The sequence below is a fragment of the Poecile atricapillus genome, chromosome 11 (genome assembly GCF_030490865.1).
Source record: "Poecile atricapillus isolate bPoeAtr1 chromosome 11, bPoeAtr1.hap1, whole genome shotgun sequence".
In the NCBI taxonomy this organism is placed as follows: domain Eukaryota; kingdom Metazoa; phylum Chordata; class Aves; order Passeriformes; family Paridae; genus Poecile; species Poecile atricapillus.
Genome location: NC_081259.1, coordinates 19,738,620 through 19,757,497, shown reverse-complemented (window position 1 = coordinate 19,757,497; position 18,878 = coordinate 19,738,620). Strand labels below are relative to the sequence as shown.

The following is an 18,878-nucleotide window of genomic DNA, read 5'->3' as shown; positions in this document are numbered from 1 at the left end:
CCAGCACTGCTCTCCTGCCTGCCGGAGCACTGCGGAGACATCCACGCCTCTGCCAAGGCAGGCTGGCAGGAAGCTGGCCAAGAGAGCTCTGGAGATGGCTACAGAGGAGCAGGTGGAGCTGGGACATCTGCACCGAGTGGCTGCCTCCATGTGTGACAGCCTCGTTCCGCAGCGCGCTGTGCGGCGAGCCCGCTGCCAGGGCTGCGAGCAGCAGGGTTGCTCCAGGGGACGTCACCTGCTCCAAGTGGGCTCTTCATCCATTAAAGACCCTGTGACACAGGGAACAGCAGGGCTCCAGTCTGCCAACAGCCATAAGGGGCTCGGAGCAGAGCTCTGAGGCACCTGCCCGGCCCACTGCACACTAACTTGTTTCTCCTTCCACGTCTCAGCTGGCAATGAAAGTACAGGCAGGAGAGTGTGGTATTCCCTGGTTCATTAGGGGAAGCCCACAGGACCATGTGGAGGTTTGCTCACTGGAGCAGAGCAAGGCTTAATAAAGCTACCACAGCTGGGCTGCAGGCAGACCTCAAGTGCCTATGCCAGGCCCCACATGCCAAGCCTTGTGGAAATTAAATGCAGAAACTCAGATGAACTGTGCAGATCGAGCTGTTCAAACTCTGCTACCCCACTAGTACTTTTTTTTCTGTTTTACAACTCATGCAGCAACTCAGAGCTGTGTCCCAGATAGCTCTTCCTATGCTCAGGACAGCACCCCCTTGCCCCTCCAAACATCCACACAGGCAAACCCCACTGCCCAGCTCCTCCTCCCACCCAAGCAGCTATCTGTATTCCTGTCAGCACCAACTCCATGCCTGGGGCCTCTGTGTCACCCAAGTCTGTGCAGCAATGCACTCCCCTTTTAACAAAGCAGCAGCATGCTGCTATAAAGGGATGAGTTTCTGTAGCAACCAGGCTGTACTTGTACAAACTCTGCCAAAGCACTAGATCTTTCCACAGACTGATACTTGAGTGAACACACCGTTTGTGAAACTGGTTTTTACATGCCTTAGAAACTAGCAAGTGAACTCTTCCCTGTTTTACACCCCTCTGCTCCAACACCAAGCTGCTGAGAGGATGCATTAAGTTTGTGCATGCAGCACCCCTTTCTCCTGGGATTTTACAGGGAATGCTGGCGTCTCAAACAGTTAACTGGACCCCTGCATCACTCCAGGGGAGGCACCCAGCATCCCTGGAATCCCCCAGCCAATCTCAGCTGAAAAAGCAGACTCAAGGGGGAAGGGCACGCCAGCCAGCAGCGCGTGGCTGCAAGCCCACACCCTGCCCATCACATAGGCTTGCGCTGGACCAGAAGAGTTAAAACCAGAAGCCATTCCACTGCATCTCCTGCAGCCCACTGCCAGGCACAGCCCGCTATTTCTAGTTGAGCGTGGGAGTGGAGAAGGATCCCTCCAAGTCTCCCACCCAGCCGGGGAGCTGCCGGCTGAAGTTGTTGGGTGCTGGCTGTACCACACCCCACAGCAGAGTTGGGCGAGCGGGGCCGCCAGGACTTTGGCAGTCGGGCACAGGGGGGCCCTCTGCAAGCACACCCCCCCCCTACCTGCAGAGCTCCCTGCCACCAGGGATTTCCTCAGGCTGCTGGAGTGAAGTTCAGCCTCAGTCCTACCCAGCGTGTTCAGCCTCCTGACACCACACCCCCCACCCACTCCCTCCAAACACAGCAAGAGGATTTCTCCTCTCCCGGTGAGGTTATTCCTCCAGCAGCACTACAGCTCTGAGCAAAACAACCCCGGGCACTTCTCATCTGCAGTGAGCTGACAGCAGAGCAGAGGGGGCTGTGGCACAGGCAGCCACAGCCTCCCCAACTCAGCTGTCACATTACACAAGCACCAGGGCTCAAGAAGCCCCCATTAGCTGCCGCCAGCGCCCTGTTACACAAGCACATCACTCTACGTTAGCCTGAAACCAGCCAAAACCACACAGAATCCAACAACTGTTGCTGCGTGTGTCAGCAGACTCACCGGACTGTGAGCTGGTTTGTGCTGCAGTGTCAGAGTCCTGGGTGCTCCAGGGTCTGTCCCACCCTGTCAGGTTGAGGGACTGCAGGCCAAGGCACAGATCGTTGGTGTCTGGGAGGCCACGGGAAGACTCTTGCGTGGACGTAGGGAAGAGCATCCTGCTTGCCACTGCTTCTTCAGAATCCTGGATGTCTGCTCGGATGGAGAACAAACAGAAGCTTCAGAGTTCAGGGCTGCTTTTTTCTTTTTAAAGCAGGAGTTTTCCAAAGCGTTAAGCCCCAAGCCAGGTCTCGTGCCGCTCTGAAGCCACGGCTCCAGCAACCAGCAGTTGCACCCCAAAAGGGATGGCTACCATATGTCCAGAATGCAGCCCCCCACCCCCCTCGGCCCCTCCACCTTCCTATCCCGTCTGCATTACTGACTGGGTCAGCATGTGACCAGGCTGCTGATGCTTACTGTGCTGACAGTGACGTCACTCAGCCATGCAAGAGAACTGCATCAGCTCTTACAAAATAAAGGTAAGAAGAAAGGATAAGATTTCCCCTGACAGACAAGACGGTAGCAGGAGGAAAGAGGAGCAGTTCCAGTAAATCAGGGGAGGCAGGCAGCACAAAGCAGGGCTCGTCAGCACAGCAGACACCAGGCTGGAGGCAGCAATCCCCCCAGCAACGACAAGAGCAGCAGCGACAGAGCACAGTTAGTTTTAGTGCTACCCAGCTCTCCTGTCCCCGCCTCCCTCCACCCACAAAACCCAAAAACACTTTAGTCCTGGCCGGCTTCCACCTGCTGGCTCTGATTCAGAGCCGATGCAAAGCTTCGCAATTCTGCTGGCATAATCTGTTTGGTTGAGCCCGGCCACTGTGCCTCACTGACTCGGCATTGTTTACCCCTGAGTAACAAGGATAACCTTCAACCCCCACTACCCAGAGAGCAGCCCATCATCCCCGGTCCAGCCCGAGTGGGCACATCCTGCCAATGTGGGAGGAAGAGGACTGAGCAGACCCACTTCACATCAGGAATTTTTCATGGCCTGTTTACCTTTCACCCACCTGGTGCCCCCTTTCCCAGCCCTCCCCTCCCCTGCAGGGTGTTCACAAGCCTACAGTACTGGAGACACAGATTCTCGCCTTGGTTTAAGCCAGTGCCAACAGCCTAAGGAAACACAGCAGGTTCATAGTCTGAGAATTCCAGTTTAACGCAGGGATGTGGGGGTTGGTGAAACCACAAGATGCTCAGCTGTGCTACCCGAAATCTGAGTCAGAGGGCATTTATAAGCCAACTCCCAAGCAGCAGCAGCTGTCTCCTCCTCCTCCCCCTGCCCCCACAGCCTCCCACTGTGCCATCAGATGTACACCTCGCTCCACACGCTGCTCCCGGCTCTTCCGCAGGCGCTGCAGTCGCTCCAGTCTGTCACATTATCCCTCACGTGAAGCCCCAGCCATCCCAACAGTGTTCCTAGCCTCCTTTTCCACATCCACAGCCCGTGCCACTCGGGTGCCCATGAGCAAAGCCCAGGCAAGGCTGGTGGCAGCTGGGTAACCTGTGTGTGACACAGGCCACTGTGCCAGAGGCAAGACCCCAACTCCAGCCCACAGCAATTTGGGAGCACCAGCATTCCCAGACTCCAGTGCAGGGATTGAGGCACCGCAGGCAGGATCGGAACATTTAAAACCGTAACCTGCTGGCAACATGTCAGCTTCCCCCCTCCCAGCTGCAGCCTCCTCCACAGCACTCCACCAGGGTGTTTCCTACTCCTCAAAGTACTAGTACAAGCTGTAGTACCAATTCAGTCACATTACTACCAAGCACCTGTAACAGCATATATTCCTCTGACAGCGTCACACCACATCTCCAGCATGACATTTCACTGCATCAATTCCTCCCTGATAGTTTTTTGATTGCTTGTTTTGGACATCTCTAACATGGGGAGGAGAGGATCAAGACACAGTGCTCAGCCAACTCAGTTCCCACAGCAACCATAACTTGTCCATATGAATATGTAACATTCCTGCCTTCATGAAAAGGCACAAGTGCTGTGCACAGATCCCTGGCAGCAGGAGACTCCCTCCCCTCTGGGGACCAGGGATCTTACTAGGTCTCAAAAAAATAATTCCCACCAAGCTTCATCTTCTGGGGAGCAAGGACACAGTAACAACACACAGCATAACTTAAATCCCAACAGCTTGGATGAAACCCACAACTGAAGAAATAAGGAAAACAGGGAACAAATTTATCTGCAACAGGAAGCACTCACTCTGCAGAATCCAGCCTCATTTTCCTTCACTATTCACATTTCTCAGGAAATAAACTGTTTTGCTTAATCGACCTAAATCAGATTCAAGTAAAAGATCCATGATTCTCTGATGACTTCAATCCACATCAAAAACAAACTCCCTGCAAACCAGTTACAGCTCTGACTGCAGAAGCACAGAGCAGAATCCACTCATAACCAGCAGTTTTTAATTAGACATTTTCCCATCGGAAGCCAGCCCAAGCCGCTTCCCCTTTAATACTCCCAGCCAGGCTGAAAGACAGATACAAGTCATCCAGGCAAAACATCAACTAAAAAAACCAAAGAACTTAAACAGATTTCTGGACTAGTTATTTTTAAAAGTCAGGAGTCCAGAGATTTGTTACAAAGTAATCAATTGTTGTAGGCAGAAAAAAAATTAATCAGATACTAGAGCAGGAAAAATTAAATTTCTTACAAAAATTCAGTCTGAAGAGTCATAACCAAGTTATTCATAACTAAATGTCTACCAAATACTAAATAAACTTCACTTTGCAACCTGACACAGCCCAACCCAAGTGCTTTACTGCAGATTTTTCCAAGCCCCAGCCACCAGCACAAGCCCTTCCAACCTGGATTTTTCCCTGGAGTTGCCACTGGAAGCAAACCATCCTGGCAGAGGCAGCAGCGCTGCGCTGGGCTCGTGCCCGAGTGTCTGGGAGAGACTGAGCTCCTGCCTCCCAAGCCTGTTGGGTTTGATTTCAACAGTATGATGAGAACAAAGTCCTTAACAAAACACTCCCTCACTGGCCTCAGAGCAAATGTCTCTCCTGGGTGACTCCCTTCTGCCTATACAGGAGAGCCCTGCAGCCAGGCCACAGCACAGGCCGGACAGCTTTCCAAACCATTGCCCATGTGGAAAGCTGCATTTTCTGGACTTGAACTGTGAGACCTGGATTTAAGACATTCCAAAGGCTCTTGAAGGTGAGGATCTCCAGAGCTCAGCTCTGAGCTGCAGGCAAGGACAGCTCCCACAGCCCCAGGCCCCAACCCAGCCCACCGTCCCCACTCACATCACTTTGGGCAGGTGAATTTCCACACAGGAAGCTGGGCTGGGGAGTTCATCTGGTTAAAACCAAGCCACAGAGAGTTAGTTTTAAACCTGGTTTGCTCCCCTGATCTGGTATGCAGCATGGCTTCACCAACCAGGCACTTCAAACAAGAAAATATTTAGGAAATTACAGCCTAAGCCTGCGTGGGAAGGATCCACAAGGCCTGGCAGCAGAAGCTGTGATCCACAGGCAGGTTGTGGGTAAAGGGAGCAGGAGGAGCAGGGAGCATGGTTCAGTTCCCAGCCCATAGCAGCAGCAGCATCTCTGTGCCATCAGTCTGGAAAGGTGGTGCTTCAACCTAGCACAAAGCTGTTCAGATATCTGCGCCTTCCAGACCTGGGAAGGCCAGTTAACAACCCAGCACACAGGGTTTTCCTTCCTCTGGGTTTCCTCAGAATGATTAAGTAAACATGAATCAAGTCAGATCCCATTCCTACCACCTCCACAGCCAGGACAGTCTCCCTTTTTTCCCACATGCTGGTGGGACCAGATCCTGAATACAGATGAAACCCCTCCTTGAATGTGGGCCTCCCAGCAGCAGCATTGCTTTGCCTTTCACACTTCTCTACACCTCCAATTGTAAAGGCTGGGAATCACATCCCTGAAAATTAAACCTCTTAAGTACCTTCCACACACAAGACAAACAAATATCCAAATAAAAGCTTTCAGATGAGCCAACTGTATTCCCAAAGTGCAGAGGAGATCATCAGGGACTTAGAAAACCACTCGTTCAGCACAAACCTACTGGATACAAGAGGTTTTTCTTTAACACAACTAAGCATCTCCCCTGTAATCTGAAAAGTTCCTTGTGGAGACGCTGCCACATGACCTGTTTCACAGCCAGATGAAGGAGTCTGCCTTATTCCATAAACACAAAAACTTGAGCAGCTGGCAAACAGCTACTCCAGAAAGCAAGGAAGAGACACTGCAACAGTCTTGCTGCTCTGCCTCCCTCTTCCAAGAGTAACAGAGACTGTCACAGAATTACAGCACCAAAACCTGAGTGACAGAGCTCAGTACAAATCAGAAAACTTCTGGATCTTCAGGAACACCACCCATCTGTGACCAGTGCAGAGTGCAATAGCTCTAGGCCAAGTCTTGCTCTGCAGAACACTGACCTGCTTCCATCTGCATGTATCTGATACAAAACCCAGTTACTAGAGCCACTTTCCAGTAGAGAGAAGCATCATGCTTATGTAGGCAAAGAGCTGGCAATGTGACACTTTAATTCCAAAAGCCAACAAGACCAAGGGAAGTAAGTGTGCTCTTTTTCTGAGGCATAGGTGTGGAATTTCACTATTCAGGATGTGTACGGGGCATCCAGCATTTCTTTGGGGCAGGTAGAATGGTTCTGCCAGCTTCAGGTGAGCTCCTAGTAACAGCCTCACTCTGCCTCAGCACCTCCAGGTAAGCAGAGCTACCTTTCGGGTCTCAGCATCCTCGATAATTTTATTCCCTGATCCAAGACCATGCATATCAGATCACCTGCATCCAGCACTGTCTGGAATGTTTCCTTGGGGCTGCAAAGCAAGGAAGAGCAGAGGAATTTACATTACAATATCAGAGACACTTTTTGGAGGCTAAACAAGCGATAGGTCATTAATTGACTGCAGTTAAGAGCAAACAGGAAGCCAATTTAGTCATCAGCTAGTCTGGCTTTGCATTTGTCCTTCAGTTTTCCTTAAATAAAGCAGCCACAGAATCATTAAAGCCTGATGGGCCACAACTAACAGCCTTTACACACTGAACTTGGCATCCAAGCCTCTCCCATCCAAAGGAAGTCATTTAAGCATCTCCCATTTCTTCACACAATGGACTGTCAAGTAAGAGAAAAATAATGGCCGCTTTGTTGTTGTTAAATGAGCAGAGCTTAATGAAAGAGATCAATGTTGCTGGGACATTTGGGGTACCTACATGTGTTTAAAGTTCCTTTTAAACAAAGCATTATTTTCAGCTGAAACCAGCAACGGGCACGCAAAAACCTCCCATGGGATATCTACTCCCAGTTCTACTAAAGCTGGAAGTTGTGCCTATAGAAAGAACAGGGTGATTCCAAAAGCTGGTGCAGGTGGCAGCACCTTCCACCCAGCAAGGCCCAGCTTTAAAGCCTGGCAAGCAAACTACCAGCCAGTTAAGAAACTGGCCCTGCTCACATTCTTATTCAGAGAGGTGATAAACACATGCATCAGCTTTAAAACCACATTCCTTGTGAAGTAGCTGTTCAAGGACAGGCAGCTGCTCCAACAGGAGATGCTGACTCCTGCCTCTGTCAAGGCCATGCTGTTTTTCCCACCTCTAGCACCACATGGAAAGTCACTAAAGGTTAAGGCCTGCACTGAGGAGGTTCTGCCTTTCTCCAGAGAGGACCGAGGCAGCCAGACAGGCAGCAGTTGTGAAGCACCATGAGCCTGTTCCAGAAGCCACCAGACAGGTTCTATAATGACAGCTCTCCCTACACCACTGCACTCCACAGATTGGGAGAGCACCCTGAGCCTGCTGCTCAGAGAGCTCCTGGAGCAGCTACCCACAAACCTCGAGGGGCTGGCCAGCCCTGGCATCCCAACACAGCTGGCTTTGACAAGACAACCAACTTCACAAGGATCATCATCAGCTGCAAACTGATCTTCACAGAGATCCAACTTTAGGCGTGACAAGCTGAACCTGCAGCAGCAGCAGTCCCAGCTCTGCCCAGAAGGGGATAACACTCTGCATGGCTCCAGGAGTGCTGAATCAGCCTGTCCTCTCACATTGCTTAGGCTGCTGCTGGACTGATCCCAGCGTGGCTTCACTGTCAGCCCAGAAAAGTGTCTCCACACGTGCTTCCCCAATAGCATTAGTGAAAGGTCATGAACTTCTGCCATCTCTTCTCCACCACGTGTAATCCTCTTAGTGCTCAAAGGGGCTTCTTCAACACAAGTCCAAGCCAGGATAAATTTAGTTTGACCTGAAGATGACAACTGAAAAGCCTGAGGGACCACAAAGAGATTAAAGTCCAAGCATTTACTGCTGGAATAAAGTATCCTCCCCAAGCTCTGCCATTAAAAGAGTTTAAGTTGTAAAAAGACAGTCCTTTCACCTGTTATAGCTACTACATTCATGGTGTATCTCCAGATTCATTATGCCTGCCCAAACAAGGAGTTCCATGATAATCTAGTCTAACTACAGCTGTTCCTGCACAAAGTACAGCACCACAGACTCAGGAATTCTTCAGAAGTGACTTGACTTGGAGCAATGACAAAACACCACATGAGATGAAGGGTCTCTACTCCACTGTCTATCTACCCAGAAGTTCATTCAAGGGCAAGGCAAAAGCCTCCAATAACTTGTTCCAGGCTTAACCACTTTCCCAGATACCTGCACTATATTCTGAATTTTAGCAATCTGCTGCTCAGCTTTACAGCCATCAGGTGTGAATTTCTGCACAGCCCAGACCAGGGCCCAGGTGCCAAAGTAACTCCTCCATTTATAGATCATAGATGCCCCAGGATTCACAGCCTCACTGACACTGCCAGCTTTTTCTTGCAGAAGACTCATTAGCAACTTCTCAAACAGTACAAGGAGCCCCTGCACTTTTCAGCTCTGAACACAGGACAAAGCTTGCAGAGCTACTGTATTTAGGCCCTCCTTACCTACCCAGAGGCCCCAGCTCCAACATGAAGGAAACAAAGCTGGGACTGCAAGGAGACTGGTAACTCTGAGCTGTCAACACTTTGGCAGATGCTGACTCATACACAAATTTACAGCTGGTAACTGCTGGCCCAGGTTGCTTTCTTACCAGTACCTTCACATTTCCATTAGCCCAAGGCAGCCCTCCTCTAGCCCAGCAGAGCCCAGTATCCTTTGGGAAGTGGGGAATTCTCTCCCACAACATCATAAGCATTTGTGTCACTATACAAGGTATTTGACACGAGTTAAAACACTCCTGTCTGGGTAACTTGCTGAGCAAGGCCCCCAACCCTGGTCTCCAGCACTCACTGGTGAGACTGGTCTTCCAGCTGCCACAGCAGGAAAAAAAATAAAGCAGCTTAGGGTGTACCCAAAGCACAAGTTTGGTTTCCCTGCAGCAAAACTAACATTTGCTAGAGGAAGGTGCTCTTTTTTACATCCAAGTACTAGTGTACCTGCCCTGACAGAGGTCTTCCACAGGACTTACTGATCACCTGAAACAAGGAGTTTAACACCACTGGGAAACGCAAGAGTTTCCAGACAAGGCATCACCACCAGCAAGACCCTTTGGTCTAGAGGTCCCTAGGAAAATCCAGAGTAAATGACAGAACAGAGATTTGCAAGCAGCAGATCAGTAAAAAGTTCTACTTCAGTGCCAGGCAAACACCCCTATCCCTCAGAATATTTTTCAAAGTCAAATACAGCACTGCAAGTTAAAATTGCTGTGGCCGTTCTCAAGCCCAGACCTAAAACCAGAACTAACCCACACCTTCACAGGATCAATCTGCTGTAGTAGGCAGAGACATCTCCTTTATTAACCAGGTTAACTTTGGAAAGCTGAAACTCAGTCAGGAAATACCTCGAACATCTTCTAAGAGTCTATGAAATATTCCCATTCCAAATGGAGTAGGAAGGAATACAGCTAAGATTTAAACAAGGAAGCCAGAAACCATTCTTTCATGAGCCCACTGCAAAGAGATAAAGGAAAGTATTTCTGCTTATTTCTCCTTTATGCTTCCAGTGCATCTAGATCAGATACAGTGCTGGCGACTTCTGTGCCAGGGAACAAAAAGTAAATAAAAATATCCAAACCAGCTCAGACCAACAGCAAATCTCTAAAAAAGCACCACTAACCTGAACTGGTTAATGTTCACTACACCATTGCTCAGAAGTAGCCAGCACAGCCTCCAATGCCACTTTACTCAGCAGGATTCAAGCAATGCTGGCCATGGATCCAGGCCTCGAAGCAAGTAATTCACTTCCTCTGGTGTTTCTGCAGCGCCAGCATGGGATCACATGGCCAGATCAGCCCCTCGTCCACACTGCTAAGTCCTCAAATACCCAGGAGATTAAGCTGCACTGGAAGTCATCTGGTAGCAGTCATTTCGCCAGCCCACAACAAAGTTGCACTGTGCAGGCATCAAACAGAGGCACACAGGGTGCCCAGACACTCATTCAGAGCTCTTTTCCACACCCATTTGATTAAACCTCTGATTACCCAGGAGGCCAAGGCAACCCTGTCTCCACGTGACAGCAGAGAAACCTGCTCTGCCCACAGACAGCACCCTGCAAGGTCATCAGCTGGGGAGGTTCAGCCCTTCACTTTGTTTTGGGACATACCCTGAGGGACCAGTTTGTTACCAATAACGGCAGAAGTGTTTACTGACCCTGTAATTCAGAGGCTGGAGAGGCAAGAGCAATCCCTTTCAAGTGCCCAAATCCTTGGGCACAAGCACTGCTGCTCAGAGGTGTGCTGGCAAAAGGAATATCAGGCACAAGTACATTTACTGGCAAGATCTGGGCTGCTGCAAAGGGACAAAAGCACGTCCTTCAGTTGGATAAAAATAAGACCAGACCAAACACTCTCTGCTTTGGCACATAACTTCTGTCTTGAGGCAACAGAACGTGCCCACTCCCCTCAGCCTGGAGGAAACAGAGACTTGCAGCACTGATTTCATCACACCAAGCCTGCTTTGCAGGCAAGTCTGCACCCACCTGTGCTCTTACATGCAGGTTAACTGAGCCGTGGCAAACACAGTTTTTCAAAATTCTGTCACAATTTCAATGTATGCAGCAACTCAGCCCCACTAATATTGAGAGCAGATGAATCCTGCCTCCAGGAGAGGCAGACTAAAGGAGTCTGCTGGAGATATTCCCACCAGGAGTTGGCAGGTCAGACAGGGAACACTCGCATCCTGCCCACAGTGACCCACAGCACCACGAGGAGGCAAGCAAGCCTTCCCAGGCACCTCCAGGCTGCCAGGGAATACATGGATTATTCAGGCACACAAAGCCATCCCCCCCCCCCACCCCCGGTACCAAGCATGCCAACACCTGCACCACTGAGGATTACCACCACCACCAGTTCACCAGGCCCCAGCAAGTGCCTCCCCCACTCCAGCAGCCCCCCTCCATCACCTGGCAGGGTGTCACATCTGCTTTTTGTGACAGGCGTGGTGCAGACTCCACTGAAATCCAGAGAGTTGTCCAACATGGCATTTATTCGGCGGAATATATCCGCATTGCTGCAAGTGGAAAGTGCAGGGGCATTCGGGCTATCCCAGCAGTCTTTTATGCTCCTCACAGGATCTTCTTCCTGGGGAAAAAGAATCAGTATGTGTGTCAAATAGGTAAGTACTCAGCTTTCAACACACTGTGGAAAGCCTGGACTGCCTCCAATATTCACATTAGCTCAGGTTTTAGCAACGCTCAAACCCAATTCTTGGCATTAAAGAAGCAATTAAGCAAACAGGTCAGCAATTTGTCAGGACAGCACACTGGAGCAGACTGCCCATCACACACAGAATACCAGGGATGGACTTTAGACTGACAGCCACACCAAACCAGCTGGGTTGTGAACACAGCTCCCTGCTGTTTTTCGCCAGCACATCACAACACCAGCAGAGATCTGATTAATGAGGGCACACACCTTCTACCCCAAAAGCAGTCTCCTGACACCAAGGGGCAAGTGGGATGCTCATGGTCCAGGCAGACACCACAAGGAACCACAGCAGCTCCTCTTATGCACAGCAGAGGAGCTCAAGGCTCACCTCACTGCCCATCCTCGAGTTCTGGACAGTATCTTGGAATGACCCAAGTCAGAAGCAATCACTTCAGGTTTTCAGAAAAAAAGCCAAACAACGCTGCTTTCCAGCTAATCAAACAGCCCCAAATCCTGAGGAAAGGAAGATAAAAATGCTCATCTTCCCTTCAGGCAGTAGCTCCTAACCACAAAGGCAGTTACCCCAAACCATCTCTGCTTTAGCACAACCCTCCATGGGCACGGATCCACCAGCATCAAGGATTTGCAACCATCCTAAAAAAGATAACCTCTTGTAAAGCTTCTGCCTGAGAAACATCAAACCCCTGGTTGCAGTCCAGAGAACCAGGAAGAGCAGCTGCTCTCACAAGCCACTGACATCCAGGCTCCTTCGGGAGTAGCTGCAGCACTTTCGAGTCCCTTGACAATTTAGAAGCCACTAAGCTTCATCACTACCAATGCTTTGAGGCCGAGGACAGATCTACCCACCACCCAAAAGCCACTGCACAACTCTGCTCCCAAGCATGCTGAGCAATCCGGATCGCTGGCAATTTAAGGCCTGCTTTAAAGAGAGGAGCAGGGAGGCACAAGCCCCCAGTCCTAGCCTCCGGAGCAGAATACTCGCCATTAAATCAGGTTAAACCCAAATCCAAAGAACTGAAGAGCATCAAGTCTGGCAAACGAGCCCCTGCTCCTCCAACACACACCGAAGCTCCAAACTGGGCCGTTTGTACTTGTCAAGAAGACAATTAGAGGCACCTCCTGGATGTGCTTCTGCAAGTTTCAGGCCTCACTAACCTCCACTTCTCCAACACTCACGAACAAGTCTGAAGCACCGAGCTGGGTTTACTTACAACTGACCCCTCGCTGTTCTCTCAAGGAGTCTGAACTGCATCTCACACGGAGAGGGGAATATTAGCCCAGCTCTGGCACTTACATTCCAGCCCCCACCTCGCCATTACAGGCACAAGATCTGTTCGTTTTCTCCAACTGCCCCCCCACACAGCTAAAAAGCAAAGGAAGCCCAGTCCTGGAAGCAGCAGGAATAAGGGCAACTCGCACGGTGCCTTCAGGCGAGACCCCAACAATTGCTGGAGAGCTCCAACCCATTTAGGACTATTAGCCTCTCTTCAGTGCTGAAGGCTGGGATCTTTGGCTACTGAAATGCTCAGAGCTGTGCAGGAAATCACGCTATGGAAAGCCAGTGTCCATGAAGGAGACACACGAGTCTTGCAACTTTGTTCAAATAAAGGGAGAATCAGATTCTCCACGGGGGCACATGCCCGCGGGGCTCTCTCTCTCGGTTTCGGAGGGTGCAGCCTCCTTTTAAGCCTGAACTCCCGGCCGCATGTTGCCTTCTTCCTGCCCCCTCAGCTGAGCTAGTACGAAGGTACAGCCTTCCCGAGGCGCCTGCCACATATTCCCCCTTTAAACACGTCATTTTACCCCCAAAGTTCAGAAACTCAGGCTTGTCCGGACCCTTGTCTGTCTCAGGAGTCAATCTGTCTGGGTTCTGTAATAAACCTGCGGCTTGAAGTTGGTAGAGCCATTAAGAACCATTTCAAAGCCGTTAACACCCATGGAAATGTTGGTTAACACAGGAGCAGCCATCAGAGCCCACCGCCAGACAAGGGGCCGGTACTCTGGAACACTCTTAAGGTTAAAAGCGAGCTGAGCTGTAGGCTGAGAGAACAGGCAGAGCGTGCTTTAAAGAGCAGCTGGAGTACAGAAGCTCAAATTACAAAAGTATTGCCAGTCATCTTTAATAAAAAGGAGTGCCACATCAGGCTGCCTTGGCACAAGTATGAAACTCCGCATTCTACTCCTGTTCCTGTGAAAGAACCACTTCCAGCGGGACACAAAGCCTTTTCCTAGGAGTCTGCACTAACGAGACAAAATAACCCGGAGCGGCCAGCTGAACACCCCATCCATTCCCTCTCATTTAGCCTCCACAACTGGCAGCACCAGTCCTGCTCCAAACAGCAACACAAACCAGTGAGAACACAGCCAAAGCTTTCCACAGAAATCCCTTCTGCTAGAGAGCTTTTAACCCTAGACCGTCAAGGATATCCATAGGATACTGCAATCATCCTGGACACAGGGTAGAGAGGACCTCGCAGGCTGCTCACCCTCCTCTCCCGCAACCCTAAAATAAGATACTCCTTTGAGAAGAGCTCTGCAGGTCTCCAGAGCACTAAGAACCCAAGCCATGCCTGGAGAGGATGGTGAAAAGAGTTTGCAAACTGGAGAACCCACCCCAAGTGCTTCCATCTCGGAGTCAATACCAAAGCCCAGAGAAACACACCACGCCTGAGGCTGAGTCCCCAGAGCTGGTGCCACTGTATCATCCCCAGCCAAGATGGGCAACACAGCACACCAGAGCCCCGGTAGGATTCACTTTCCCTGCCCCACCTGGAAGGATTTTGCAAATTCGACACACTGCCTTCTCCAGGCTTTCCTGGAAGCCCTCCACACTGCAGCTACAAACTACAGATGCCTTTGCTTCCAGAGGCGCCAGTGAAGCAGCACTGGTGGGTCCTCCTGGCACCGTGTGAGACACCCTGGGGTGTAACCAGTGACCCAACAGCCATTCTCAGCCATTCCATCCTGCTACACCTCACAATCCCAACCTAGAGGCACAGACACAGTTTTATCAGGGGATGAACAAGTCAGTAGAGAAGCCAATCCAGCTGCAGGTGCTTTTAAAACCACCAGGAGTCAAACACCATTTCCCAACACCTGGTAAGACATTCAGTCTCTAAGAGAGCTAGAAGTTTCTAGGGAAGCTCCTGGATCAGAACCAAAGCAGAAAAGGCAATTCAGTTTTCTGCAGCAGGCACAAAGTGCCACAGAGCAAACAATTCTGAGACTGTAGGTTAAGTCACTGGAGGTCAGAAACACAGACCCAAGCAGCATCATACACAAACACAGCAAGATGAAGCTCAGGCAGGAGGGCTGTCCTCCACATCCTGACTCAACCAAGAACTTATGTCCAAGCAGGAAAATTCGTCCCCAGAACACCGAGGTTCCAGACCCCTCTTGCAACCCCAACGAACACATGGAATTGAGAAAAAGAGTGCCAAGAAACAGCAAAGAGTTCCCCTCCCTCAGAACAACAGAGCACCAGCAAGCCTTACCACCCCACAGCAGAGAGCCCTTGTTTGGGATCCTTCCTTGCAGTGCATCAGGAAGCTGGCAGGACCCTGGACTTCCCATTCCACCAGCCCCAAGCAGACTCCACAGCCTGCAGAGTTTACCTGCAGGAGGGCCCACCCCAGGCACAACCAGCAGCACTCAGTCAGTGGCACAGCACACACCTGTGCAGCAAAACACCCCAAAGGTGTTCAAGGCAAGTGGAAATGAGGAGCCTCCACAGCCCCGAGGCACACACACCTGCAGGAAATCTAGATAATGAAATCCCAGGGCTAGGCAGAACCTGCAGCATCACAACAGCACTGGCACAGGATTAGGATAGACTAATCCTTAGGGAAGTCATTAAACACAGCTTGGCTGCCAGTATGGCCAAGAGGTGCATTAGCTCCTGGGGATGCTGTGGAGCAGGCAGGGCTCATCCACCTCACCTACCTTAGCTGAAAAAAAAAAGTAAAAAAAAAGCTACCTTAGCTTTTTACATCTTCCCTAGAAATCTCACCCAGGCACAGTGCCATGCTGATGCCCAGAGGGGTCCTTGGAGCTGTAGCTACAACCAAGAGGGTCTTCAATCCCAAAGCAAAATTTAAGATGCTGTAAAAACGGTGCCCATGTCAGCATTACCAAGCCAAGATGGCTCCATGCTTCAATGAAAGGCAGTTCAGAGAATCCACTTTTGTTGGTATGTTTTGCTTGTCAAGTTGAAGTCAGTTACACCCATGCAAAACACAACAGTGGTGTAACTGTTTCCACCAAGCAAGGCACTCCACCTCATCCCAAAAAGTGTTAGGCAAGGCTGCACCAGCTCTCTCACCATCAGCAAGGCTAAGGTTACGCAGCTGTCCCGGGGTTTACTAAGTAGAGATATCTTGAACACACCTGGCTGGAATTAAGACTGGTCTTAATTCACAGGGTAGCACTGACTTCAGAACACCACCAGTGTTGCCAAAATCCCTGTTTTTCAAGGCATTTCACCATCAAGGCAGCTATTTTTCGGTTTTGTCCTTTTTAAAGCCATCACTCACAAGCAAGTTTGAACACAAGCAATCCCCACAGATACCTGTTGCAGCAGATTGCCAAAGCTCAATAAGGTTTTAATTGGCTTAGGGAGACTTCCAGTCGAGACAAACTACACCAAAGCAACGGGGTCCTGGAGCTCGTCCCTGAGCCCAGCTCCCACCCTGTGCACAACTGCACCTGAAGCCCTCCACGAGCAACTCCAGGTGCCAGCTCACCTTGTTAGCCCATTACACAGGCACCGGTAATGAGCGTTAATTGGTTTCAGCTGAGGAATGGCAAAGGGTAAAACAAAGAACTCGTTTTTTAGCTGAGTTGTCTCACTCAGAACAACCTCAGTTACAAACTGAGTCTCCGGTGTTATCCCCCTACCCCAGCCAGACAGTACATGGAGTTTTCAGCATATGGTTTACGAATAAAACAGCACCTTAGGTCACCTCATACACTAAAAAAAGGTCAGTTTAGAAGTGTGCAAAAATACCACTTGCATGAGTACGAGTGCCCACTATAGCAAAAACATGCCCACCATCCAAACATGAGCTCAGCACCTCCAACCCAGCTTCACCCCCCTAAAGCCCCAGGAAGAAAGGAATAATAGGTTGCTAGGCTAGGACCCGCATTCCTTCAGCGCTTCCCTGAAGGCAGCACGGACCAGTTGATGGGTTCCCTGAGCTTCATCAGAGCTGCTCCCCGGGGGTACCTCAGCAGCAGGACCCCCCCGAGGCCAGTCCAAAGGGGATGGGGATCCCACATCAGCGCTCCAACAGGAAGCGGGGGAGCTCCACAAGCTGCTGTCCTGAGGGCTCGGGGCTCCCATGCCCTCTCCTCTCCACGCAGGCACAGCGGGCGGGAACAGCAGCCGCCAGCAGCACCACCGCGCGGAAACACGTGGCGGGGCGGCCTCGCGAGACGGCACGTGCTCCTACTCACCGGCGGGAAGGCCATGGGAGGCACGGCGGGCAGGCGGTCCCAGAACGCAGCAGGAGCGAGCCAAGAAGGTGGTGGGGACACCGGGAACGGCAGGGGCTCTGGCCCGGGCCGCGGCTTTTATGGGCCGGGTCGGGCCGGGGGCGGGGGCGGGGGGTGGGGGCACGGAGGGAGGGGAGGGGGGTGCCGCTGAGGGGTGGGGCTGCGGCGCATGCGCGCGGCACGCGCTGGCCGCGTGGCGGCTGTAAGGCCGCCATGGGCCGCTTCCCGCCACCGCCCCGGGCGCCGTGAGGGGACGGGCACCCACGGGTTAGCGAGGGACTCAGCCCGCCTGAGGGACGGGACGGTGGCACTGCACTGTCCAGTTTCAGGCACTCTCCTAGCGGTGGCAGCTGTCGCGTGCACGATGTGGCACTCACTCTGCCCCCGCCCTGAGGGGAATGGGATCCCCTAAGCGTTAAATTGAGGTCCAAGGGCAGTCTTAATGTCATCACTTCTTCACACGTAGGCTATGGTACTCCCTCAGCCCTCTCAGAGGAGATGGGACCCCTGGGCGGTCAAAGTATCCCCTCTGAGGGGAGTGGGGTGGTGGTGGCACTGACCACAGTGACCCAGCTATAGTCCCTCAGGGACACCTCAGTACCAGAAGCTCTCCACTAATGGGCCGTGGTGCTCACTAAACACCCCAGGAGGGAATGGGCCTCCTGAGGGATTAAATCAGCCCCTGTAATGGGTTGGTGGTGGCATTGGCCAGCTGGAGCCCCTTGGGGACATCTCAGCACTGGCAACATCCTATATTCCTCTGAGGGGAATGGGACCCCAAGGGCAAATGACAGGACTTAAGGACTTAAATCAGCCCCTCTGAGGGGTCTGAGATGTAGCAGTTCTTGACTTTTGCTTCAGCAGCTTTGGGGCCAGTCACCAAACACAGGCTGGGTGCTCACCGAGTGAGCACTAGGAAGGTACAGCCTTCCCTTGGCACCTACCACATATTCCCCCTTTAAAAACGCCATTTTGCCCCCAAAGTTCAAAAATTCAGGCTTGTTCAGGCCCTTGTCTCTCAGCAGTCAAACTGTGTGGGTTTTGTAACAAACCTGCGGCTTGAAGATGGTAGAGCCATTAAGAACCATTTCAAAGCCGTTAACACCCATACCCTCACGAATTGAATTGTTTGTGAACACAGGAGCACACATCTTTCCTATCAAGGGGAATGGGGTTCCCCAAGAGCAGCCTCAGTGCTGGCAACTCCCACACATGGACTGTGATGCTCACTGAGCCCCCCGTGAGGGGATGGGACCCCGAAGGGCTTAAATCAGTCCCTCTAAAGGGAATGCAGTGGTGGTACTGCCTGGCTGGAGCCCTTCTGAGGATGTTTTAGTGCCAGCAGCCCTCCATGCATGGGCTGTGGCACTCACTGTGCTCCTTCTGATGGATGAGACCCTCAAGGGCTCTCAAATGAGCCCCCCCCATGAGGGTATGTTGGTGGCAGCGCTGCAGTGCCCAGCTGAAGCCACCCAGTGACATCTCAGCACCAGCATCTCTCCACACACAGGTTGTGGCACTCGCTGAGCCCTCTCTGAGGGGATGGAACACCCCATGACTAAAAATGGGGTTCCTCAAGAGCAGCCTCAGTGCTGGCAGCTCCTACACATGAGCTGTGGCATTCACTGTGACTCCTGTGAAGGGATGGGACTCCCCAGGGGCTAAACGAATCCCTCTATAGGGCATGGGATGATGGCACTGTGGTGCTTGGATGGAGC

At 51.5% G+C, this 18,878-nt stretch overlaps 1 protein-coding gene across 2 annotated transcripts in view; it reads right to left on the bottom strand.

Moving 5' to 3' along the window:
• The window catches only part of CPEB1 (cytoplasmic polyadenylation element binding protein 1), a 32,458-nt gene extending 20,965 nt beyond the window's left edge, over window positions 1–11,493 (bottom strand). The window contains exons 1-2 of one of the 2 annotated variants that reach the window (XM_058847285.1): window positions 11,403–11,493; window positions 1,980–2,168 (exon numbers count right to left, since the gene is read on the bottom strand). In XM_058847285.1, coding sequence (XP_058703268.1) covers window positions 1,980–2,168; window positions 11,403–11,478 — 265 coding nt within the window. In that variant the 5' untranslated portion in view covers window positions 11,479–11,493. Of the gene's footprint in view, window positions 1–1,979; window positions 2,169–2,432; window positions 2,621–11,402 lie in introns of those variants that run through there. The other variant, XM_058847282.1, reaches the window with a different exon arrangement.
• Between the last annotated feature and the right edge of the window lie 7,385 nt (window positions 11,494–18,878).